Below are 26,401 nucleotides of genomic sequence, written 5' to 3' on the forward strand. Positions count from 1 at the left end.
TGTACCTACATCTTTTTCAATTCCCCCTTTAGCTTGCACAATAGATCCAAGATATCTAAATCTATCAATGCTATTATTCTCTTGATTATCAAGTTTAATATTCTCTCTATTGCCTTACATGACTGAAATTACATTTAATATATTCTGTCTTATTGTTATTTATCCTAAACCCTTTAGACTTTAAAGTGGCTCTCCAAAGTTCTATCTTAGATTCCACTCCGCTCCTACTATCATCAATCGACACGATATCATCTGCAAACAACATTCACTGAAGGATCTCATTTTGGATATTCCTAGTTAGTTCATCAATTACTAAAGTAAAAAGATAAGGACTCAAGGTAGAACAATGATGCACACCTATTGTGATCGGAAAATCTTTAGATTCTCCTTGCACAGTCCTAATGCTAGTCACTACTTTATCATACATCTTTAATGACCTCTATATATCTACTGCAAAGAACTTCCCTAGGTACTCTATCATAAGCTTTCTCTAGGTAAAAAAAAAAACCATATGCAAGCCCCTTTTCTTTTTCCCTAAATTTTTCCATTTAACTTCTTAAAATATAAATAGCTTTTGTTATTGATCTCCTAGGCATAAAACCAAATTGATTTTCCGAATTTTGTTTCTAATCTTATTTTATGTTCAATTACTTTCCCATAACGTTATCGTGTGACTCATAATCTTAATTCCACGATAGCTATTACAATTTTGAATATCACCTTTGTTTTTGTACAAAAGTACTAATGTACTTTTCCTCCATTCTTCTAGCATTTTCTTGGTTTTTATAATAGTGTTGAATAGATTAGTTAACCAAATAATTCCTTTATCCCCTAAACATTTCCAAACTTCAATTAGTATTTTATCTGGTCCTACAGATTTCCCACTTCTCATCTTTCTTAATGTCATCTTAACTTCAAGGACTCTAATTTTGCGAATAAATCTCCTATTTTTAGTCTTCACCTCATTTGTCAGTTTCAAGTTCAATTTTCATTTTAGTTTTCATTAAACAACTTATCAAAGTATCTCCGCCACCTCTCTTTTCGGTCTTCTTCTCTAATTAAGACAATATCACTCTCGTTCTTTATATATTTTACATCACCAAAATCCTTGCATTTTCTTTCTCTAGCTCTAGCAAGTTTATAAATGTCTTTTTCTCTTTCTTTTGTATCTAGTTTAGTATATAAACTATCATTGGCTCTACGTTTAACTTTACTAATAGTCTTTTCAGCAACTTTTTTCTGTTTTCAGCAACTTTTTTCTGTTTTTTTATACTTTTCAAAATTTCTACAATTTCCCCACATTTTATACCAATTTCTTTTTGTCTTAACAACTTTTTGGACTTCTTGATCCCACCACCAACTTTCTTTATTGCCCAAGCATTTTCCTTTGGACTCACCTAAAACCTCTTTTGCTATCCTTACAATAGAATTTGCCATTTTATTTCAAACAATACTTGCATCAACTTTATCCCCTACTGTCCAATCACACTCTTTGTTCATTTTATCTATGAATTTTACTATATTATCTCCCTTCAAGTTCCACCATCTAGTTCTCTTGCGTTGATTTATGTTACTCCTCTTCCAATTTTTAATATGTATATCTAATACTAAGATTCTATACTGAGTAGCCAAACTTTCACTTGGAATAACTTTACAATCCTTACAAGATTGACAATCCCCGTTCTTAGTTAAGAAGAAATCTATTTGACTTTTATTATACCCAGTCTTGAAGGTTATTAAGTGTTGTTCTCTTTCTATAAAGCAAGTATTCAATATAACCAAATCGTAAGACATGGCAAAATCTAAGATTGTATTACCAGCCTTATTTTTATCCCCATACCCATGGCCTCCATGTATCCTCTCATATCCTACATTATCGTCTCCAATGTGACCATTCAAATCAACTCCTATGAATGTCTTTTCAGACAATAGTATCTCATGTAAAATACTATCCATATCTCCCAAAAATTGTCTTTTAAGATCTTCTGCTAAGCTTATTTAGGAAGCATACACACTAATGATGTTCGCTATCTCTAGGCCTAAAGCTATCCTAATTTTAATGATGTTAGGAAGTTGAATTGTGTGCTTGAAAATAATTCACATATGTTACACCTACTTCCCGTTATGTAAAATCCGCTACTCCTATTTCATGCTACAACTATTACTGATACGTCATGCTACCTGCTACTGCTATTTAAAACAAGCAAGATGTTTTAAGGGCACTGACTTCCTTAGATATTTAGTGAGATTGACAGGCCTTAATAACCTGATTTTGCTTCTTGGCTTTTATTTATTTATGATTACAAAAGAAGAGATTTCAATAATAGGAAAAGTTTCAAACAGGAGAATAAGACTTCTCCCGTCAAAATTCGGGAATAAACCAAAAGAAGTAAACTAAGAAACAAATAAAGACTAGGAAAAATCAGAGCAAAAGATTCCTCCTGTCTTGTTGAACCACTGAAAAGCTAACTCCCTTAAAGCATCCAAAGCCAAGACACCATAAAGAAGAGGTCAAGTATTGAATCTTCTCCCATACCAGCTGCAAATTCAATTTTTTTTCCCCGAAAAATACCCGTACATTATGCTCCAACTATAATCCCGACAACACTACAAAAATGCCTCATTTGCAAAGTGCAGCCCTCTCCTTCCTTCTTCCAAAACCCTCAAAAGTAGACAATATCCCCTCCACCGACACTGGCACACCCAAGTTTCTCCCATCACACCAAATAATTTATTGAAGATAGCCCAAGCATAATCACAGTGCAAAAACAGATGTGATGCTGTTTCAGAATTCAAATAACGGAGCACATAAACATCTGGAGATAAGGCCTTCAACGGTGTCCTAACCTGCAATAGGTCATTAATATTGATCTTAATAAGCAGAGTCAACCAAATCAAACCCTTAATTTTTGGGAGAGCTTTGCCTTCCAAATATACAAATATAGAGGAAAACAAGACTTGGAACGGGTTAAAAACCCAAAAAATGATTCACAAGAATGCGCCCCCGAATGACCCAAAGCCCAAGACCCATAGTGGTTAGAATCGTATGATTCTAACAACTATGGGTCTTGATCAGTATCGAGAAAGGCATAAATCAGTTCGAATTGCATGGGAGAATCACAGAAGGCAGTGAATCGAGGTGAATCAGTGAATCGAATTGAATCATTTGAATTGTAATATTCGGATGCAACTCCTCCAAAACCCAACTTAAAGATTTTTAAACCCTTTTCTTTTTCATGCTGGCCTTCCATTTGCTATTTACATGAATTTTATAATTTTGTTCTTCAAGAGGGAAGAAAGAAGTTTGTTGGCCCTCTCATTCTGCACCTCTTATTTCTGCCATTAGACAAGATTAGAAGAAAACCAGAGATAGAGAAGGAAACCTGTCTTGAGAAGAAAACCAAAGTTAACTAGGTGGGTGAGCTTTCGGTTGGCATGTTGCCTTCTCCACTTCTTTGGATTTGAAGATCTGATTTTCATCAGTTCCTATATTTTAGTTAGTTTTGCTTGTTTTTTTATTTTCTTTCTCTTCTCATCTTAGTTATTAGAGGCAAGCCCATGCATTAAAAATGACTTCTCTTACTAAACACCATGAAGTTCAACTTTTTATTGTTTTTCATTGATTCATTCCCTTAAAATCCATTAAGCTCAATTTTTCATTAAGTTTTTCTTGTTTCCTCTCCTTCTTGTTTTTTAAAGAAAGCATACGCATGAATTTTTTATTGTTAAACATGTAAACTTACACCATAAGCATGAATTTCAATTTTTAAAAACTTTTTTTGTGTTCTCATCTTACTTTTTAGTGCATCTTGAACTCTTAGACTTGGTGCTTTAGTTCTGAGTCACCTAACAAGTGTTATAGTTTCATAGAAATTAGCTCAACTTGATGCTTGATAAAGGCGTAATGGTTAGATCATGCTATATCTTGCTTATATGGCTACTTTTATTTTTGTCAATGCATGTATAATGGTAGGATTTAGACCTACAAAACTTGCTTCGAAGGCAAACGCCATTCCAATTATCAACATTGATGATCCATATTTGTTGAAATTTCAATGTATTTTACTATTTTACTTGTTTTACATATGCGCAGGTCATTAGGAATTGATTTTTCAATTTTTGCACCGAATCTTACGATTCGATTTGATTTTCGATTCATGAAATTGGGATTTCAATTCACAATTCGAATCTCAATTTAACAACTATGCCAAGACCAAGTATCCCTAGCTGAAGAAAGATGACATTTGTTCAATAACGACAACAAGGGAGAAAGTTCTATCAGTTCTCCATCATTTAGAGAACTTCTGAAGAAGGCTACCCAAAACAACCACAGAAAGAAATCATACTATTCTGCACTGAGCTCAAAAAAAATAAAAATAAAAGAATATCATACTATTCTGCCCAAAGAAATCATCTTCTTTGGCTTCTAGAAAGATTTCTTATCCTTGGCTTTGTACATTCTTTCTCATCTAATAACATCTTTTCGTTTGTTATTTGAAAAAAAGAAATACGTAAAATAAATGCTTGAGAAGTAGCGTAGCCTATATGAAGAAGATACTTGTTGGCCTAACATGGCTTTTGAATCTCGTTTTGATAACAAATGAAGGTTGATTTAACATGTGTTGCTAAGTGATGATGTTTCAGGAATGCTTAATTGACAAAGTTCAAACGATCAAAAGAAAATGCAAGTTCAAGATCACCAAGGATCATAAAGCCACATTAATCTTCAAAGTGATCCAAAAAAGCTCAAGTGAACTAAAATGATCAAAAGCATATTGAAGCCTAAAGTTGACTCAAGCTCAAGTCTAAGAGGATTCAAAGCAAAGACTCATATGAAGACTTCAAAGCTTAGAGTGTTTAGGCTTTAGGATAAACTATGCAAGTACTTCATATTAAATATCATGTGGAAATGTTTTGAAGCTCATTAGGGTTTGTGACCTTGTTTTAAAAACCCTGGATAATGTTTTTATAAGTAACAAAGCAAGAGAGCTAAGTGTTTTTGAAAACTGAACTAAAAACAGAAAATTTGTCTGTTCAGGCTACTGAAGCGTAAGTTCAGGCACCTGAAGATTTTCCTGATGAATTTCTGAAGAGGCAGTGTAGGCTCAGGCGACTGACCCTTGTCACCTCAGGCGCCTGACCCTATTTTCAGTTAAAAATACACAGTTTTAAGGAACCTCAGGCGACTGACCCCGAGACTTTAGGTGCCTAAACACTATTAACAGCTATATTTTTTAAAAGTTTTAAAATTCAAAATTAAGTTTCTTGTTCCCCAAATTTTGTAAAAACTTGGGAAATACTCCCAATAAACTTGGGCAACACGAATTAACCTTTTTGAGCCTATAAATATATGTTTTCACAAATCAAACTCACACCAAGCAATTGAAAATCTACTCTTAAGCTGAAAGCTCTCTTGTTCTCTCTTGCTCACTCTTGCAATCTGAGAATTACTGAAATTCTGAGCTGCTGATTATTCTTCTCTGAGCGCTACAATCTGAATTGCTAATTCTTATCTAAGAGAAGTAATCCAGTGAAATTGTTCTTGAGCTTCAACTCTATTTCTTTTGATATTTGTTATTGAAGTATATAGTACTTTCAATTGTACTAACCAGCTCTATCTGAGAGCATTCTTTGTACAAAAGAAATTTGTGTCTTATTTCTTGTTTCTTGACGGTTCAGGTGATTGGATCGTCGTACCTGAGCGTGGGGTATCGCTTGGAGAAAGGGCTCCACCCTAAAGGAGGGTTGTAAACGGTTTGTTCCGCCCGCAAAGGAACGAGTTAGTGGAATCCTTAGGTGGTCTTGCCTAAGGCGAGGACGTAGGCTGGGGATAACTCGAACCTCGTAAAAAAATCTCGGTCTCACTCTCTCTACCCTTTTCTATTTAAATTTCAGCATATAAAAATTGTGTTTCAAAGTGCAGGTTTGCTGAAAAACTGAGATTAAGAAGACCTTTTAATCTAAGAATGTACGTTGGTTAATATTTTGCGGAAACCTTAAGGGAGTACGTTGATTAACCACTTGCGGAAATCTTGACTAAGAAGTGCTTAAAAAACTATTCATACAGGGCTACAAACTGAAATTTGGCAAAAGTTCAAAAACAGCAAGTGTAGCAGCTCTCACAAATTGATTAAGCATTGTATGATTTGGTTGATTGGTTGATTGTTTGGTTTGTGATTGGTATTTGGCTTGTGTTTGGATTGTGGTTGATTTAAAATTAAGTTATTCTTATGTGTTTGCTTAAGTTTAAAAAGGTTGAAAATTAGTAATAACACTTAAAAAAAATTTTATAAACCCAATTCACCCCCCCTCTTGGGATAACACCATGACTTTCACTACTACTATCCAAGAAAATTTGCGTGTAAAAGCCCTAAGAATAAGTGTATCCAGCCCAAATTTCCTCAGATAGCGTACCCAAATGAGTCACCTATGACCCAATAACTAATCAACCATGAAAAATAGGAAAGAAGCATGATGATAAAGAGGATCATAATTTATAAAATCAAAGGGATGCTCTTATACTAGTATAAAAAAAAAAAAATTCATTGTATTGAAAATGGGAGGCAAACTTTCAGATTATCACATGCAAACCCATTCTCCATCCCTTTGAACCCATATATAGGCTAATAAAGCAAGTTTAATTTAGATTGCAACTCTAGATCCAAGAGTTGGCTTTGTATAACAAAATAATGTTGCCACACCAATTCTAAAATTTTCATCACCAAAAATAATAGTAATAAATTCAACAGAACATCCAAGTTCAATGCCATAACATTGTGTAACTGCTAGCTCAGCTTAGTATCTGTGGCTCTGCTTTGGAGTCTTCTTTAATAGAATATACTTTCATCTTGCTTATAAAACAAGGGAGATACAATTCAACATTGACACAGTCATTTCCACATTTGTAGCTTCACAAGTGCAATATACTGCAGATTGATTCTATAACAACATTATCCACATTTTAAAAAAAAAACACTAGAAATTAGAGTAGGCCCTCTTAACATACCTGAACAGGTGCTGGTCGGCATGCCATCATACCTAACTTATTGTTAGCTGTGTGACCTGTAAGCTCAACCAAAATGTCGACCTTATCTTCTCTAACCATGCTCGCAACCTTCTTTTCATCAATCCCATATATGTCTCTCCATATCCCACCCTTTTTCACAACTCTCTCTTTAAATCTCATAGTTTTTGCATCCGCCTGCAACATCATGGAAAAGGGAGTGCCAATTGTTTGTGAAAGGGTCAGGAAAGCTTACAACCACATTAAAAAATTCATTGTTTGAATCAACAATGCAATAGCAGTCAATTCGTCAAAAAGATGCTTAGTGAGGTAAAAACCATATTACACTAATTCAATGGAAACCTGTAAGAAGTCATTTGAGAGACCATTGTATAATGGTGGCTGAAAATGTGACAAATATGCAAGCAAAATTGATCACAATTGGTGATAGTCAAAGAATTTGATCTTTCAACAAAGTCATGATAAATGGGTCAGTTCAAAGTCATAAACAGCAGTAAAAATGTTATCCATAAGGGAACCGTAACACCAAAGCAAAAAGCTTAAGCTGTTAGACTAGGCCCCGAGAATGGTCTTTAATTATCTCTAACATGCCAACACACAACATCTTATTGGATTTGAAGAGTGGAGAAAGCAGAGGCCCGCCATACCTTATGCTGAAATTTTATATTTTAATTAAGAGAATAACAACAACAGAGTTTGAGCTCTAAACCTAACCCTCTAAATAAGCATATTAGATACCACTTGACCTAAAATCTTGGGCTGATACATTTTGGACCAAAAATGTATATCAAGCCCCAGAGATCCCTTGCAGGTGCAGCCAGGTTGCGCTGTAGAAATCAACAAATGATGAACAACACCCCTTTATGCAGGCAACTGCTATGGAACACAGAATCTCTTAACAACTGTTGCTCTCATGCCAAGTTAGATCGCCACTTCACCTAAAAGCTTAAAGCTGTTATATGAGGCCCCAAGAATGTTCTTTTATCATCTCTAACAACTATGTACTTGGAACCTGATCATTCCTATAGAAAATGTTGAATAAGGCTTAATTAAGGTAGAATATGTATATAAAAGGAAAAAAATCCATTCATAAGAAAAGAAATCATAACACAAGCTATGGAGGACAAGACATCCACTGGCAAACAGCTAAAAAAACAACTATAAAAGTGCTGCTCCAGTACCTTTGGAGAGCATTGACGGTCACAAGGTCCTACGAATAGCATAAACTGCACAATTCAATAAGGCCTTTCCTTTTTTACTTTTTCCAAAACCCCAATACTGCACCAACATGTTCACCCATTCTTGGGGAGGCTAACCAAGTTTCACCAAAAATAGAGAACAGGGTAGACAGGCAATTGTACCGCCCGAAAATGTAGAAAAAAAAAAGGTGCATTAGTTTCATCAGACTCAAAAGTACATCATACAAATATCTAGGCTGAAAGCATTATAGGGTATTCTTACCCGTAACAAGTCATTTGTATTACTTTTGTTTAGAGTCAAAAGTCCAAATGAATGCTTTGATCTTAAAGGAACCTTACCATTCCAAATGACATTAATCCAACGAAAAGAAGATGGAGTTGAAGATTTCAATAGAAGTAGAAAGAAAACTCAGATGAAAAAAAAGCCCGAAAAATTCCCTAACCAAACCCTAGTATCACTCAAACAAAAACAAGAAAATCCAAAACATTTAGCAAAGTGATGAGCTCGCCAACCTCTCTTTCCTCAAGATTCCTTAGAACATGTGAATCCCAAAGGTTTTTTTGTGGGGGGGGGGGGGGGGGGCGGTGAAGAATAAAAAGAAGAGATTGGATAATTATGAAAGGAAGATAATCTAAAAAGACAAGGCAACAAGGCCTTGAAGGTAACCTCCCCAACCCAAGATCTTCCCAAAACTGAATCAATTTTCCATTAGAGAGGAAGCAACTGGGCAATCAGGGAAACAAGCTTCTAACTTGAATGAAAAGAAGTACCACTCTATCTCTTATCCCAATCATTTTGATGAACACAAGACTCACTTCTATGACTCCCCCACGCAAGATCTTCCCAAAACCAAATCAATTCCCCATTACTTGTTTTGAAGCAAATGAGAGGAAACAACAGCTGGGCAACAAGTGGGCAACTAGGGAAACAAGCTTCTAGCTTGCTTAAAAAGAAGTATCACTCTATCTCTTATCTCAGTCATTCCAATGAACAACATACTTTTACGACCTTGTAGGGAATTCATCCCCAAAGGGAATCCCCATAACCATTTCCCAAGTAAAGAAGTGATCTTAGAAACCACCCTACCTAGTCCCAAAGCCCTTTAGTAGGTCTCCTAATCACGTCCCTACTAACAAGGAGGTCCTTTTTATTATCTCATGCCAGACTATAAGAAAAAATCTCTCATAAGCCTCTCCAATGCACTAGCTGCACTCGGGATATTGGAAAGGGATAAACTAATGAGTGTAAAATGAACCCCTACAAATAAATATGCCATTGTCCACCCCTCCCATCTCCCACCCACCCACTTTCTTGCCACCCAATCCAAAAAGAGTTGGTCACGTGAGACACCTCCATCGCCTCCCCCCCTGTTGCAAGACCTCTAATCACTCTGCGACCCTGAGCATGACTAATCATTCTATTTTACCCATCAATCACTACTAGGGTAAATAATAATAAAAAATTGGTGTTGGGGGTGCAGAGTGGAGGGGGAGTCCCTTACCTCAACCAACTGGAAGCTCCATTCCCTAAGGCAGTTTATACACAACAACAATCATATTGGTTGAAGATAAACATCCTTTAATCCACTTTTTCAATCCCAAAGCCCTTCTTACTTGACACCTTGCCTAAAAAACCTCAAGTCACCATACCATAGGCCTTTCCAGTATGACCCCAATACCCTTCCTACCCCCTCCCCATCTTGCCACATGGTCAACCACCTCATTGGCCACCAAAATTGCATCCAAAATCTGTCAATCCTTAACAAAAGCAGAATGAGCAGAAGTCACTCGCTCCCTATATCCCCCAAAACCTCTCTTGGACTCCTCACAAAACCTTTGTCAAAATCTTAGAGACTCGCAACCAAACTAATACGCCTCAAATCGCCCATCCACTTGTTAGAAAAAAAGGAAAAAAGAAGAAGAAGTAAAGTTCAAACTAGAGCACACCGCCCCATTGAAATGGAAATCACTAGAAAACCTCATTATATCCTCTTCAACAGCCTCCCAACAAGCTTGGAAAGTAGCAATTGTAAAACCATTAGGCCCTCTAGTAACCAAACTCATTAAGGAGAATATATTAAAATAATTCATTTAAACATATTAGAAAAACAATAGTCCAACTTAATTATTTAAATATTGAAGTTAATTTGCATTAACATGCATGCCTTCAACTGGATTACATTAACTAACACAAACTACAACATATTTATTTCAAGCACAAATGGCATTCTTCTTATTTGGTTATCAGCTCCTCATAAAAACCATTTGATCAGAGAGGGATACTAGCAATTAACAGCAGAGTTTTTGTCAATATTTACTAGCCAAAGTCACTATATCCGCCAAAACCATTTTATTAAAAGATTTTAATAAACAGCGAACAAGATGAATTCTATTCATACGACAAACTAGAAATTCCTTTGTCAATATTTTAATAAAATACAAGCAATTACCTGAAATTGCTAATATTTTATCTTCCCAACAAATCAGCACCCAGAAAGGGATACTAGCATCACATTTCAAATTTTGCATATTAAATACAGCTCCTTTATATCTCAAACAATTTGCAGCAGATTTACTATCTTTCTTAGTTTTTTTTTACAGTCACAGAAACATAATTGAAATTACATGATTGAATTAGTTTATAAAATAAACTGTCCAGCAACACTGCTTGGCCATCTGATGAGTTGTTTTGGGCCTCTTAGCAGCTTCAATACCTTTTCTCTAGGATGAGTAGCCATTGTCCCAAATTAAAAGCATTGTAATGAGAACCAAAATTTAATATCCTCCTTTCAATGTGATGAATCCAATAAAAGGATGAAGGTAAATTGTCAAGTTTTATTTTGTAATTTTGTGTATTTTATGTTTTTCTTTTTCTTTGGTGGACTCCTCGTCCTAACTCATTGTATCTTCCAAGGTCTTAAATTTCGATTTCGACTCAAATTTCGAAGCTCCAAAAGTAGGAAAATTTTGACGAAAATTTCAATTTCGATGTCGATTTCGATTTGAAAAAATAACAAAAAATAACGGAAATTTTTCATAAAGCATGGAATTCTTTGTGAAACTTTAGAAATGGTTAACAAACATAATAATATAAGTTTTAGGACGAATATATTACAAATTAAATACATCTATGTTTTGTATAAGGTGGAAAAGTTGCAAAATAGTATGTGTATCAAACATATTAATGTACATTATATATATTCAATTAATACAAATGAAATTCATAAATCATTTAAATAATATTTATTGTACAAATAAAGTTAATATAGACATGAATGGTTAAATAAAATGTTAATGTAAGTTTATTTTTTCATATAATTTCAAAAGCACTTGTAATAATCTTTTGTTTTGATAAAATAAATTAAGATAGAAATTTCACTTCACTCCTAAATTTCTCATTTGAATTCTGACAAACTTTCATCGTATAGTTAAAATTTCATCAAGTTTCGCTAAAATTTCGAGATTTCGATAAATTTCAGATGATTCATTGAGATTTTGACGAAAATTATGCAAGACGGAAATCGGCTGCCATTTCGATTTCGAGGGTGACGGAAATTGAAAATTTCAACAATTTCGTGGAAATTTAAGACCACGGCATCTTCCCTTCTTTCTATCTAATATAGCTTCCTTATTATCCAAAAAAAAAAAAAGTTCCTCACAATGCTTCTCCATAATAGTTTTCCTCCAGTCCACATCATATTGTTATCAGCAGCATGCCCCCATAAACATTTCCCTAACACCACCATCTAGAAAGAAATGATCTTAATATATTTTTTATAAATCTTCTTTTCCAATCAAAAAAATTTTATGATAAATAATAACATTGGTTTTTTTTTTTTTTTGGAAATGTGTTCTCCAAAGTGATAGATAGCCCATGTAATTATGCCATAGTACTTTTCCATAACCACTGCAGCAAGAGTAGATATTGCATAAAATCATGCCATAATATTGTTCAAATAAATAGTGCAGACCCTGCAAAAAAATGCCTACAGCCATGCATGTAAAAGATAAAAACCCAGTTCTTCCCACCGCCTCACAAGTTCAAATAACGTTAACATGGACTACAAACATAAACAAAACTTGTCAATTGAGCATCTGGATTTTGATAAATAAGTAATTGACCAGCCACAAAGATTGGAATTTTACAAAATTAACCATACCATCCTCTTCATTCCCACTCTTAAATAACCCATTTCCAAAAAATGGCAAGATCCCTACTTAAAATTTTTTGAACATCTAATACAAATAGAGAATACAAAATTTTAAATTGACAACGCAACATAACCTTAACGTAATTTTAAGCAAATAAAAATATGCCTGCTGTCAACTAGTCAAGAAAAAGAAGCAAAGATTATGATACTCATAGAAATATTTCTTCAAACATCCAATGGCAAACGGTATTATAAGTAAAGTTTTTTTTGCAAACAAAGAATCATATTATAGATAGACAGCAAAGAAGTTAAGTTTCAACAAACAAGCAAATGAAAAGGCACAAGAAATCAGCATATATTCAATTTCTGGAAAAATAAAAAAGCAACAAAACTAGCTAGCTAAGTCGAATTGTTGCAGGCTAATCTTGAATGATCAGTACCTTCACAACTGCTGAATAAACCACCACCTTGTAATTTGCATAGTCATGATAGACAAGAGGTGCTTCAATGAAATATGATACCGAATGAGTAAAATAATCAGGTGATACATATCCAACAACAAGTTGCCGTTCTGGATCTTTTGGGTTGTCCCATGAAGTGTACTGTGGATATAACCTCATAAACCGCTTACCCCAGCCTCTGCAAGCACACAGATTAATTCAGATTAAGTCTCACTGAAGCTAAGCACAATATTTATGTTGTACATTAATAAACTGCAAATGATATTTGCATTCTCCAAAATATTTGCACATCCATAAGGTTCAGAGCATAACTTCAGAATACCAGAATCATAGTGGTGTTTTATCAAATAATCTAAAGAACTAACATTGTGAAATTGAATGATGCAGCCTTTTTTAAGCTTTGATCTTATAGTTGGGGAAACTTGAGAACATGGATCAGACACATATAGCTGTAGTTTTTGTATTAGTGCTTCCAATATCCTGACTATATATCTCTCATCATGGGAGGGGAATCAGAGAGTAACAAATTCAGGTTTAAGAAGTTTATCAATCCATTATGGGGCTCCTTTCCAAGTCATTTCAGATAATATTTTAGAAGAGTATGCAAGCAAGCTACGCCACTTCTCTTGTCGAGTTGATTGGTTGATCATGTCTTCATACCAACCCTTAAAAAAAAGGGGCATAAGCTTTAGGTTTTAGAAAGATAATCTAGAGAAGTGTATCTCCTATGGAACGGCATATAAATGTGTAGGGAAAAAGGGCAGTTTGGTGCACAAAGCTCCCGCATATGTGGAACCAGGGAAGACAATGTGTCTACAGTATAATCCTACCTTGCATTTTTGCAAGAGGCTGTTTCCACACCTCGACCCCATGACTTCTAGGTCACACAACAACAACTCTACCGTTGCGCCAAGGCTCCCCTTCTAGAAATGTATAGGGAAGCAAGCCATTTATATGTCAGTGCAAACTCCAAATTACATTACCCTATATACAGTTATTGATTAGAATATATTCAAACATCTATTTGCAATAATCTCCAACTTTCTGAAAAAAGCAATAACTATAAAGTCTATAATCCAATACATTTCTTGACAGTAATCTCATTAATCCAACATTATTTGCAAACAATGCTGTGGATGATGAAGGAGCAACATATAGTCTAGGATTTTCACTATTAGTTAGGCATTGGCCACTGACTAACACTTTTCACAAACCTCAGACATCTTGCTACACATAATTCACATATGATCCTTCCGTTGCTCATTTCTTCTATGACTCCCATCACTTTTCATAATCCCAGTTTATAACTGTATTACTTGTGAATTGTAAGAGCATAAAAGCCCATGATAATTAAAATATTAATTATAGAATGCAAGAAGAACAGAGTTCGGAGACATTTCTCTTCTTGATGTTTTTTACTTTACTAGCAAAGAATAAAAAGAATAAGTTTTATTAGTGTGGAGACTAACTTGCTAAATGTGAATGGCCAAATGGCTGCCTCACAATTTTTATAAATATTTGTATTCTAAGAATATTTTTGATGAACAAAGAATTATATTAGAGGAGAAAAGAAGATGCAATAAAAAAGGGAAAAAATAAAATAAAACAAGGAGAACAAGCCCTCCCTTTGCAAAAAAATAAAACCAGCTTCAGGATCACAGAGAAAAAGAAATTGACTCAATGAAGCAGATTCAACCAATCTCACTTTAAGTCTTCCAAAGAAGCACGGCAAAAGAAACCACTTGCCGACACCAACAGTGATGCAAGATAAACCACCGTTTTAAAATGCTCAATTGAGGCTCACCTCAAGGCAAGGCATGCCTAAAACGCCTTGAGGCTCAATATAAAAAATAAAATCCTAAAAAATCTAATGCATTACATGTCGAGGCTTATGCATTTGTACAAAAGGCACGCCTTTTGTGCCTACTTAGTTGAGGCTTATGCATTTTTGGGTGTATGATTCTCAAGTTAAAATTGATTAGAAAATTTTAATTACGTGTTTATATAAAAAAAAATGTCATAATATGAGTTGATTACCTTTCCAAAATAACTGAGTTGTATATTAAGTCATGAAAATAATTTGAACTTTGTAAAAATATAGCTATCTCTTCTCATGGTTTATGTCATGAATTCAAGTTAGCAAGCGAACAAGTACTTTGCAACATATATCTGATTTTTTTTACATTATATTTGTAATTTTCTTAATTTTTTATTTAATTTTTAAAAAATATATAATTTATTTACATATTTTTATCTAAAAATAAAATTCTCAGAAGGCTTACGCCTCAACACCTTAAGGCCTATGCCTCACCTCTTAAGGGTTAAAATGCCTCATCCCATGCCTTCGCTTTTAAAATATTGAAATAAACCACTCTATTCCAAAGCAAATTGTTAATAGTAGCAGCACCTTTGAAAACTAGCATTCCACTCCAACCAAACACATCACATGATAGCCATAACAGTGGACCTCCACAGAGCTTTCCCTATCCTTTCCCCTGCCAAACAATCTATACATTATAGTACGAAAAACTTTTCCATCATCAAGTCTTGCAGAAGTGAAGAGGCAACAATTCTAAGAATCTAGGACATAATTCGGAACAGGGTTGCATTTCTATCTAAAGTCTCTAGAACCCGTAAGACAAAATCCTATGCATGTACTCTACTGCTCAACCTATGAAATCTAGTACTGCTAGTCAAAATACATGCATGCAACAGCTTCAGATACAATTGGTGTAATTTGACAGCCTCTGATCAATCCCATGCTTTGCCAAGCTTATATTAGATTAAACACCCTTCCACTGCATGTCATACATACTAAATATAAAATTACCTGATTGATGAACTCATATTTCTCTAGTAAGCATGTGAGTAAAGGAACAGATATTTCAATGGCAGACCTGATGACACAGGTCCGACAAAAAAATTAACACTTTAAATCAAGTATATCTGGATCACCCCTCCCCTAAATTTCAACTCTATTTCTATATCAACTTCCAGATGTATCCATAGTTCATGATAAGAATGGGAAATAGGGTATCTAGAATGAATCCTGCACAATCATAATTGGAATCAAAATGTCATGTATGCACACATGCTTCTGTTTTTTTTATGTAAAAGAAAACTCATTGAGAGTGTAAAAAAAAGAGGACAAGACTCCCATAAGAGAAAAAGAAAAGATTACACCAGAAAAGCTTCTTAATCCCTTGGCAAATGAGATTCCTCAAACACATCAGACGCTAATAAAGATATATACACACACATTTACATATGTGTGTGTATAACCACATGAAATTATCATATGAAGATATGTGTTAATCTTCATTATGCATGATTCGAAATTGAAATTTAAGACCTTGAATAAGAGAAGTAATAAAAATAAATCTAAATAGGATTTGTCTTCCCCCATCCCCAATTTACATTTATTTTTATTACTACTCTTATTCAAGGTCTTAAATTTCAATTTCGACTCAAATTTTGAAGCTCCAAAAGTATGAAAATTTTGATGGAAATTCCAATTTCGATGTCAATTTTTAATTTCGATTTGAAAAAATAATGGAAATTAGTAGTAAAGCATGAAATTCTTTTATGAAACTTTAGAAATGATTAACAGACATAATACTATAAGTTTTAGGACTAATATATTAAAAGTTACAGACATCCATGTTGTATATGAGGTGGTAAAGTTGTAATATAATATGTGTACCAAACATATTTATAAAATAACGTGCATTAAACATATTCTCAGTTAATAGTAATGAAATTCACAAATCATTTAAATATTATTTACTATACAAATGATTATAATTTAGACATGAATGGTTAGATAAAATGTTGTTGTAAGTATATTTTTTCATATAATGGTTATATAGTGAATCATTGGTTTGTGTTGGTTGAATCAATTTATTGGTTGGATGATGATTGAAATTTCTGCAAGATTAAGTCGACATACTCATTCATAGAGGCTTAAAATTTGAATTCAATTTTCAACTAGTCTAGTGAGTAAAACTTAAACATTACATTTGTGATTATTGAAAGGTTGAGATTGAATTTATATCAAGAATTAAAAGAAACTTTTAAAACCCAATTCACCCCCTCCCCTTGGGACTACACCTTAGTTTTCAATTAGTATCAGAGCGAGGTTGTAGCAAATCTTAACCTAGAAGCTGCACAAAGATCTAAATGGCACACCTAGGCGTAGCTCCGTTTGCCAAGGGTTAATCCTCAACTAGGCCTCCTATCTTTTGTGGTCTTAACTATACTTTTTGGAAACAAAGAATGAGAATCTACCTTCAAAATATGAATTGGAAAAGCATGGAGAGTTGTCACACATGATGATCTTATCCCTACCAGACTTGTAGATGGAAAAGAAGTACCCAAAGAAAAAAAAGATATGACCGAAAATGATAATAAGATGTTACAAGTTAACTCAAGTGTTATAAATGCTTTATATTGTGCCCTCGATATAAATGAATTCAATAAGGTCATGGCATGTAAATCGGCCAAAGAGAGATGGGACAAACTAGAGGTAACCTATGAAGGTACCGTTGATGTGAGAGATAATAGAATTGACATGCTTACTAGAGAATATGAAGCTTTTAGGATGAACCCGGATGTATCTATTACAAGTATGTACACTAGGTTCACTCATATAAAAAACTCCCTTAATGCCTTAGGGAAAAACTACTCTACATATGAGATGATCCGAAAAATACTTAAGAGGGCTTCCACCCATTTGGGAACCTAAAGCCACAACAATTACGGAAGGAAGAAACCTTAAGAATACCTCCCTAGATGAACTAATTGGATCCCTTCTCACCTATGAGATGGCTATGAATGAAAGGAATGCTGAAAACAAAAACAAGAAATCTATAGCCCTTAAGGCTGCCAAAGAAAGCTCTAGTGAAGAATAGGAAGATGAAAATGAATTAGATGATGAAGAACTAGCCTTCATTACTATGAGACTTGGAAAATTCTTTAAAAGAAATAAGAAGTTTGGTAGAAAGTTTAGAGGTCCTGAAAAAGGAGAAACAAGTAAGAAGGAAAATAAGAATAAGAATGAACCCCCTACTTGTTACAATTTTAAAAAGGTTGGACATATTAAACCTGATTGTCCACAACTGAAGAAAGACAAGAAGAAGAAAAAGAAGGCAATGAAAGCTACACGGGATGATACAAGCTCAAGCGAATCGGAGAACGAATCAAGTGAACAAGAGATAGCCAACATATGCTTCATGGCTCATAATGATGAGGTAAACTCTTACTATAGTTCATCCGAAGAATCAAGTGATGAGTCATGTAGTGATTCATGTGATAGTATGCCTTCATACAAAGAAATTCAAGCTAAATTATTTGCCTTACACAATAGGTTTATAAAAGTAACTAAAAGAAACATTGCCTTGAAAGAACAAAATGAAAAACTAAAAGATCAACTAAAAACATCTAAATCAGTTGAAAAAGAAAAGGAATTTCATATTGATGATCTTATGACGAAAATAAATGAGATGTCTCAAGATTTAGTTAAATTACAAGCGAATGGTGAAAGCAAGAAGGATCTAGAAATAAAAGACCTTAAAAGTAAAATTGAGGACAAGGATAAAATCATTTATAACTTTACTAAAGGAAAGAAGAACTTGAAAAATTGCTTGGAAAACAAAAAATGTCATTAGATAAAGAAGCAATAGGATTTAATGGAATTAGGAACAAAAAGAAGAAGAATCTTTATATGGGATACTTCGTTAAGGAATCAAAGTATTATGCAAGCACATCTCCAACTAATATCTATCAACACACTACGTGTTTCTTATGTAAGAAAAGACACAAAATTTGATTGTTCATTTTAAAGAAAGAATGTGAAAGTCAAGAAAGTTTGGAGAATTAAAGAAAACAAATCTGAAATAAAGAAACCTAAGAAGGTTTGGATACCTAAGAGTAACGTATTGAACCCTTCTTCTAGGTTTGCCTTAGGACAACCTCATCAAAAGACAAATGGTACTTGGACAATGGGTGTTCGAGGCACATGACTGGAGATAAGTCCAAATTCACCACACTAAATGCTAAAAGATGGTGGATATGTCACATTCGAAGACAATGTCAAAGGCCAAATCATTGGGATAGGTAAGATAGGTAAAGAACCTTCCCTTACCATTGATGATGTGTTATTGGTACATAGATTAAAACATAATCTATTAAGCATAAGCCAATTAAGTGACAAGGGCTTTGATATAATTTTTAAGCAAGATAAATGCGTTGTTGAAAATAGAGAAAAACATAATATTCTATTCACCGCTCAAAGAATTGATAATGTGTATTGCATAAATTTTGAAAAGTTAAAATCTCAAAATATCACATGCTTAGTAACTATGAATGAGGCAAGTTGGTTATGGCATAGAAGGCTAGGACATGCTAGTATGGACTTACTATCAAAACTAGTCAAGAAGAACTTAGTTAGAGGACTACCTAACACAAAATTTGTTAAGGATAAAATTTGTGATGCTTGTCAATTAGAAAAACAAACTAAGTCAAGCTTTAAGAAGGAGAAAAATATCTCCACTAGCAGGCCCTTAGAGCTTATTCATTTAGACTTGTTTGGCCCAACTAGGACCAACTAGGACACAAAGTCTGGGAGGAAAACAATACGTTTTCATCATCGATGATGACTACTCCAAGTTTACCTAGGTACTCTTTTTAGCCTTAAAAGATGAAGCATGTAATATGTTGATAAATTTGTGTAACAGACTTCAAAATGAAAAAGGCTATGGCGTCTTAAACATTAGAAGTGATCAAGGAATAGAATTTAATAATAAAGAGGTTGAAAAATTTTGCAATGAACATGGAATTAGACATAACTTTTCAGCTCCTAGAACTCAACAAAAAAATGGAGTTGTTGAAAGAGAATAGAACTCTTCAAGAAATGGCTAGGACAATGTTAAATGAAAACAAATTACCTAAGTACTTTTGGGTTGAAGCGGTTAATACCGCATGTTATGTAATAAATAGAGTGTCCATTAGATCAAGCTTAAATAAAACTTCCTATGAATTATGGAAAGGAAGAAGACCTAACATAGCTTACTTTCATGTATTTAGATGTAAGTGCTTTGTACTTAATGACAAAGATGACTTAGGGAAATTTGATGTTAAATTAGATGAAGGTATCTTTCTAGGGTATGCAATAAATAGTAAAGCTTTCAGAATCTATAATAAGAGAACACTCACAATCATTGAATCAATCCATGTAACCTTTGATGAAGCTAATCCCTATACAAAAACAATTGAGATTGAAGAAAAAGATGATACTTCACAAAAACTAGAAGATTCAGATATCAAAGAAGTTAAAGAAGAAGAAAATGGAAAAACTCCAAATGATGATCCTATAGAAAATTCTGAGTTACCCAAAGAATGGAAATATGTAAAAAATCATCCTAAAAATCAAATCATAGGAGAACCTTCTCAAGGAGTAACTACTAGATCATCATTGAAAAACTTATGCAATCACTATGCGTTTTTATCACAAGAAGAAGCTAAAAATATAGAAGAAGTTTTAAGTGATGACTCTTGGATAATAGCTATGCAAGAAGAGTTGAATCAGTTTGAAAGAAATAGAGTATGGAAATTAGTTCCTAGACTCGATGACCACTCAATAATTGGAACAAGATGGACCTTTAGAAATAAAAAGGATGAAAATGGCATAGTAGTAAGAAATAAGGCAAGACTTGTAGCTCAAGGATACAATCAAGAAGAAGGAATAGACTACGATGAAACATTTGCTCCCGTAGCAAGGATGGAAGCTATAAGAATGTTGTTAGCTTATGCATCTCATAAAGAATTCAAACTATATCAAATGGATGTAAAAAGTGTTTTTCTAAATGGTTTCATAAATGAAGAAGTTTATGTGGAACAACCTCCTAGTTTTGAGGACATAAACAATCCCGATCACGTATTTAGATTAACAAAAGCATTGTATGGGTTAAAACAAGCTCCTCGAGCTTGGTATGAGAGGTTGAGCGAATTTTTATTAGAAAAATGATTTTCAAGAGGAAAGGTGGATAGCACGTTATTCATAAAAACCAAAAATAAAGACATGCTTAGTATACAAATTTATGTTGATGATATTATTTTTGGTGCTACAAATGATGACTTATGTAAGGAATTTGCAAAGTGTATGCAAGATGAGTTTGAGATGAGTATGATGGGAGAGTTAAATTATTTCCTAGAATTACAAATCAAGCAAGCTAAAAAAGGAACATTTATAAATCAATCAAAATACATAAGAGACATGCTTAAAAAGTTTGACATGGAAGGAAGTAAGCCCATAGGAACTCCCATGAATACCTCTATAAGCCTTGATAAAGATGAAAAAGGAAAACCAGTAGACAAGAAATACTATCGAGGTATGATAGGAAGTTTGTTATACTTAACAGCTAGTAGACCAAATATAATGTTTAGCGTATGTATGTGTGCCCGGTTTCAATCAGCTCCTAAGGAATCCCATCAAATAGTCGTTAAAAGAATCCTAAGATACTTAATAGGCACAATTGATTTAGGACTATGGTATCCTAAGGACACTGGTTTTGAAATGATTAGTTATTCAGACGTGGATTATGGGGGTTGTAAAATTGATAGGAAAAGTACAAGTGGGACTTGTCACTTTATAGGACGGTCTCGTCTCTTGGTTCTCCAAGAAACAAAATTCCGTAGCCCTATTTACCGCTGAAGCTAAGTATGTGGCAGTAGGTAGTTGTTGTGCACAAACACTCTATATGAAACAACAATTAAAAGACTTTAATTTAGAGTACTCAGCCATACCGATTAAGTGTGCTAATACAAGTGCGATAAACATTTCCAAAAATCCGATATCACATTCAAGAACTAAGCACATTGATATAAGACATCATTTTCTAAGAGATCATGCGCAAAAAGAAGATATATTACTTGAATTTATAAATACAAATGACCAATGGGTGGATATTTTTACAAAACCCCTTCCCGAAGAAAGGTTTATATCAATTAGAAGAGAACTTGATTTATTACATAGTAGGGAAGTTGTTTAGGAAGAGTTCATGTTGAGAGAAAAGAGAATATAAAGAAGGATGAGAGGGTTAGGCTATTGAGCTATAGTGCAAAAAGTAGGGTCAGGCGCCTGAGCCTTCAAACTTCAGGCGACTGAAGTGCTATTGCCTGTTGAAAATTGCATCATAAAATGTCAGGCGATCGAACCTAAAACCTCAGGCACCTGAACTAACGAGGCTTTATATAATTAAGCGCGAAAACCCTAAACCTTTCAGATCTCAATCAACTGACCTCTGTACCATCACTTACCCGAGCCTCCCTCTTTTGTATCCCTTGATCCTCAACCTCAAAACCCTTCGATTAAGGCCTCAAAATCACCCTCCTACATCTTTTCTCCACGATTTCTAGGGTTTCTCTTCGTTGGTTCGTTTGATTCTCTGAAATCAAGATGCCTCGCGCTAAGACCACAGCAAACCGAGGTGCTTCTTCAGGGAGAAACGGTGGAAATATCGAGCAATGGCATGTAACTTCTCAACCCAAGCAGCAATACCGAACTCATCTTCGTTCTACGGAACCAATCTTCAGTGAAATTCTTGTTACCTCATTCTTTCGTTCAGAATTTCCAGACATCCTACCAATTTTTCAAGAAATTGGTTGGAAGAATTTTGTAGTTTATCAAGCAAAATGTCTTTATCCGAATTTAGAAAAATATTTTATGCCAATATGGTGCACGGAGAGTCCATCTTGACCACCGAGGTTAGAGGCAAGGCTATTGCCTCAACTCCACAGACTTTGGCTCCTATTTTGCATATTAGCCTGGGAGAATTTGAGTGTCCTACACTTGCTCAAACATGGATTATGGAGCATGGTTTCACTCCCAAAAATTTTTGCCTTTGATTATGGTAGAAACCAGTATACTTTGGACATCCTCCATTGTATAAACAACTAAACCTTCAAGCTCAAATACTTTAGAAAATAATCATGAACAATATCCTACCCCAAGCTGGTTCATATGATCACATATCCTATGTTAATTGCTTTGTGTTATGGTGTTTGCTGAAAGGGGAGAAACTCGATTTGTCAAGCTTAATTCTGAAATGGATGTGGGCTCAATTGGAAGCTCGACGAGTCACTCTTCCATATGGTGGTGTTCTGAATCTCCTATTTGCACATCTTAATGTCACCACTCCTACCAAACAGTTCATCAAGCGAACTCGGTATGATCTTTTCAATTCTACGACCCTAAAACAAATGGGTTATGAAAAACATGAGCAGGGTTGGTTTTTGAAAGGTGGACGACCACAAAGGCTAGCAGTTGTACCTCCACCTCCAGATCAGCAACAAGGACCTGTATCTTATACTCCATCTTGGTTTGTACCATTCCATCATCAGTTCACTACATTTAGTAGTGACATGCGCTCAGGACTACAGTCACTTCAAGAGAATGTAGCCTCACTCCAAACTACTTGCTCCTCACTTGACCAGCACCTTACTCACATAAAGCAGTATAGGGCTAGCTCTTCTTGGAGTGCTGCTCCCATGGACATCAGCTCTGCACCTCCCAGTGATGATGCATCTGATGAGGAGTCTGAAGAAGGAAGTGAAGAGGGTATTGAAGAAGATGCTGCAGATGATGCAGCTAATGATGATGCTTCTGATGATAATTGATATATTTGTTGCTTTTTGTGTTGTATCTAAGTTCTCTATGTATTGGCTTTGCATCTCTAATGTTTTGTTGTTCCTTTTTGGCATGTAGCTATTCATGACTTTTTGTACTCCTTGCTGCACTAAATGAATATACACTATTCTGAATATCCTTATGGTTATGCTCTTTGTTCTCTTTTTGATTGATGTCAAAGGGGGAGAGAAAATATGAGAACATAGAAAAATGAGGACATATTAACAATGAGAGCATATTTGAAAATAATAAATAAGAAAAGGGGAGAGAGAAAGCTAAAATGAGGAAATATATGCAAATTGAGAAATTTGAGCTATAATGTAAACATATATGAGATAATAATGATATGATATGATGACTTGAGACATGTTACTAATGCTAATATGCTGAAATGAGCTATAACGCACTAATGCTTGATTATGACATATAGATCTTTGAACCTACATTTGAAACCCGGATTGTGATACATATGAATGATTTTTCCAAACATTGTTAAAAGTATGCATATTGTAAAAGGGAGCCTAATCAAGGTTCTCTCATCTTTGCCCCTTATTTGTCATCATAAAAAATGGGTAGATTGTTGGCCTAACATGGCTTTCGAATCTTATTTTGATGATAACAAATAAAGGTAAATTTAACATATTACGATTAAGTGATGTTTCAAAAATCCTAACATATGAAGTTCAAAAGTTCAAGGTTTATAAGCTCAAGATCACAAGTGTTATGAAACAATGTATCCCAAAGACAAGTGATCAAAAAAGGAAGCTCAAGAAGCCAAAGATAGACAAATCATATGGAAACTTAAAGGATATTCAAGCTCAAGACAAAATGGACTCAAAGTAAAGAGATACATGAAGACTTCAAGATTAGAAAGTTTATAAAGTCTTTAGGAAGTCTTGTGTAAGTACTTCATTTAAATATCAAATTGAATGCTTTGAAGCTCATTAGGGTTATTCATGGACTTAGAGACCATATTTTGAAAACCTCGAAAAATACTCTTTAAAAGTATCAAAACAAGTTGGCTAAAATTTTTTGAAACAAACTTGAAAAACAGTGTTTTTAACTATTCAGGCGACTAAACTTTGTCTGGTCAAGCGATTGACATTTTTCTGCTGAGTTAAATTTGACAAATAGTGTAGGATCAGGTGACTGACCCCTAAGACCTCAGGCGACTAACCCCTGTCTTGACCTTGAAAATACGTTGATTTTCAAAGGTCAGGCGACTGACCCCGATGCGTTCAGGCGATTGGCCCTCGTAACGGCTAGTTCTTAAACAGCGTTTTAAAGTTTCCAAAATGAGTTGCTTGTGCCCCAAACTTTGTAAAAACTTGGGAAACACTCCAAGTAACTTGGGCAATACGAATTTATGACTTTTTAGCTCTATAAATACATGATTTCTCAAATCAAATCAATACCAAGAATTAAAAATCTGATTTCAAGCTATATTGCTCATACTCTCTCAAAGCCTCCTTACACACATCTACTTGTTGAGATTTTCTAAGAAATACCGAGTCATTGATCATCGATCTCTGAGCAAAACTTCTGAGTTTTGAATCAATCCAAGAAAGATCCCTGTGATATACTGTTTGAGCTTCAATTTCATTCTTCATTGATATTTACTTTGAAGTATTGATTAGTTGTGCTATATTTGTACTAATCTGCTCTATCTGAGAGTATTTCTTGTACACAAGAATTCTTTCTTGTTTTCTTGATAGTTTAGGGCTGTTGAATCGTTGTACCAAGCGTGGGGTATCGTTTGGAGAGGTGTACTCTAGCCTATTGAAGGAAGGATTGTAAGGTTGCTCCTACCTGTAAAGGAGTGTTATAGTGGAATCCTTAGGGGGTGTTGCCTAAGGCGAGGACGTATGCGGGTATAGCCAAACCTCGTAAAAACTCGGTCTCACTCTCTTTCCCTAAACTCTCTTCAATTTTCTACACACATATAATTGCATGGTTGTTTATTTCAAATCTATAAATTGTGTGGATTGGATATTAAATAAACCGAAAATTAATTGGACTTTGGGATTGCAGAAACCAAACGGGAGTACGTTGGTTGATCAATACTTATTGCGGAAACCATAAGGGAATACGTTGATTGAATTAACACCCAAGACGCATTAATTGAAAGTTTATTTAAATTCTGAGTTTTTGGAAGAGTGTTGGAAATTTCAAGTGTGCTTTATTAAATCTATTAACATAGGGCTTTTATCAAACTCTACTTTGAGTTATTCAATTGCTGAATCATGGAAGCTTTGCTGAATTCATTCTATAGTGTGAATCTTGTTTTGATTAAATTGTTGAGTGGATTGGAATATTCAAAAGCTAAAAGTATTATATTGTGAATCATTGGTTTGTGTTGATTGAATCAATTTATTGGTTAGATGTTGATTAAAATTGCTGCAAAATTAAGTTGACATACTCATTCATAGAGGCTTAAAATTTGAATTCAATTTTCAACTAGTCTAGTGATTAAAACTTAAACATTACATTTGTGATTATTGAAAGGTTGAGATTGAATTTATAAAAAGAGTTAAAAGAAACTTTTAAAACCCAATTCACCCCCCATCTTGGGACTACACCTTAGTTTTCAGATTTGATTAGGCTCCTTTTATCTTTGTCATATAATCCCCTCGCATTCCAGGAAATGAGTTTCCTTATCATGGTTTAGTAGTGCAAAACCAACTATTGATTGTCTCCACCAAATTTGTCCAACCTCCCAATTTCTCATAATTAATTGCACATTCCACGCATTTTGGCTCTCCGTTTGTGTCTAGTTTCTTATCGCTGCCCATAGGTTCTCAAAGCTAAGCTGCACCTCCTTTCTTCTCTTCTTCTCAATCTCTTCAAACAATTTCAAAGCCCTATCTTCAAAGCCATCGAAA

The 26,401-nt window shown here is 34.4% G+C and overlaps 1 protein-coding gene across 1 annotated transcript in view; it reads right to left on the bottom strand.

Moving 5' to 3' along the window:
* Positions 1–26,401, bottom strand: part of LOC131159050 (probable UDP-N-acetylglucosamine--peptide N-acetylglucosaminyltransferase SPINDLY) — a 67,745-nt gene that overhangs the window by 7,257 nt on the left and 34,087 nt on the right. The window contains exons 12-13 of the mRNA XM_058113856.1: positions 12,815–13,013; positions 7,007–7,201 (exon numbers count right to left, since the gene is read on the bottom strand). Of these exons, the coding sequence (XP_057969839.1) occupies positions 7,007–7,201; positions 12,815–13,013 (394 nt within the window). The remainder of the gene's footprint in view (positions 1–7,006; positions 7,202–12,814; positions 13,014–26,401) is intronic.

Source organism: Malania oleifera, chromosome 1 (genome assembly GCF_029873635.1).
Source record: "Malania oleifera isolate guangnan ecotype guangnan chromosome 1, ASM2987363v1, whole genome shotgun sequence".
In the NCBI taxonomy this organism is placed as follows: Eukaryota; Viridiplantae; Streptophyta; class Magnoliopsida; order Santalales; family Ximeniaceae; genus Malania; species Malania oleifera.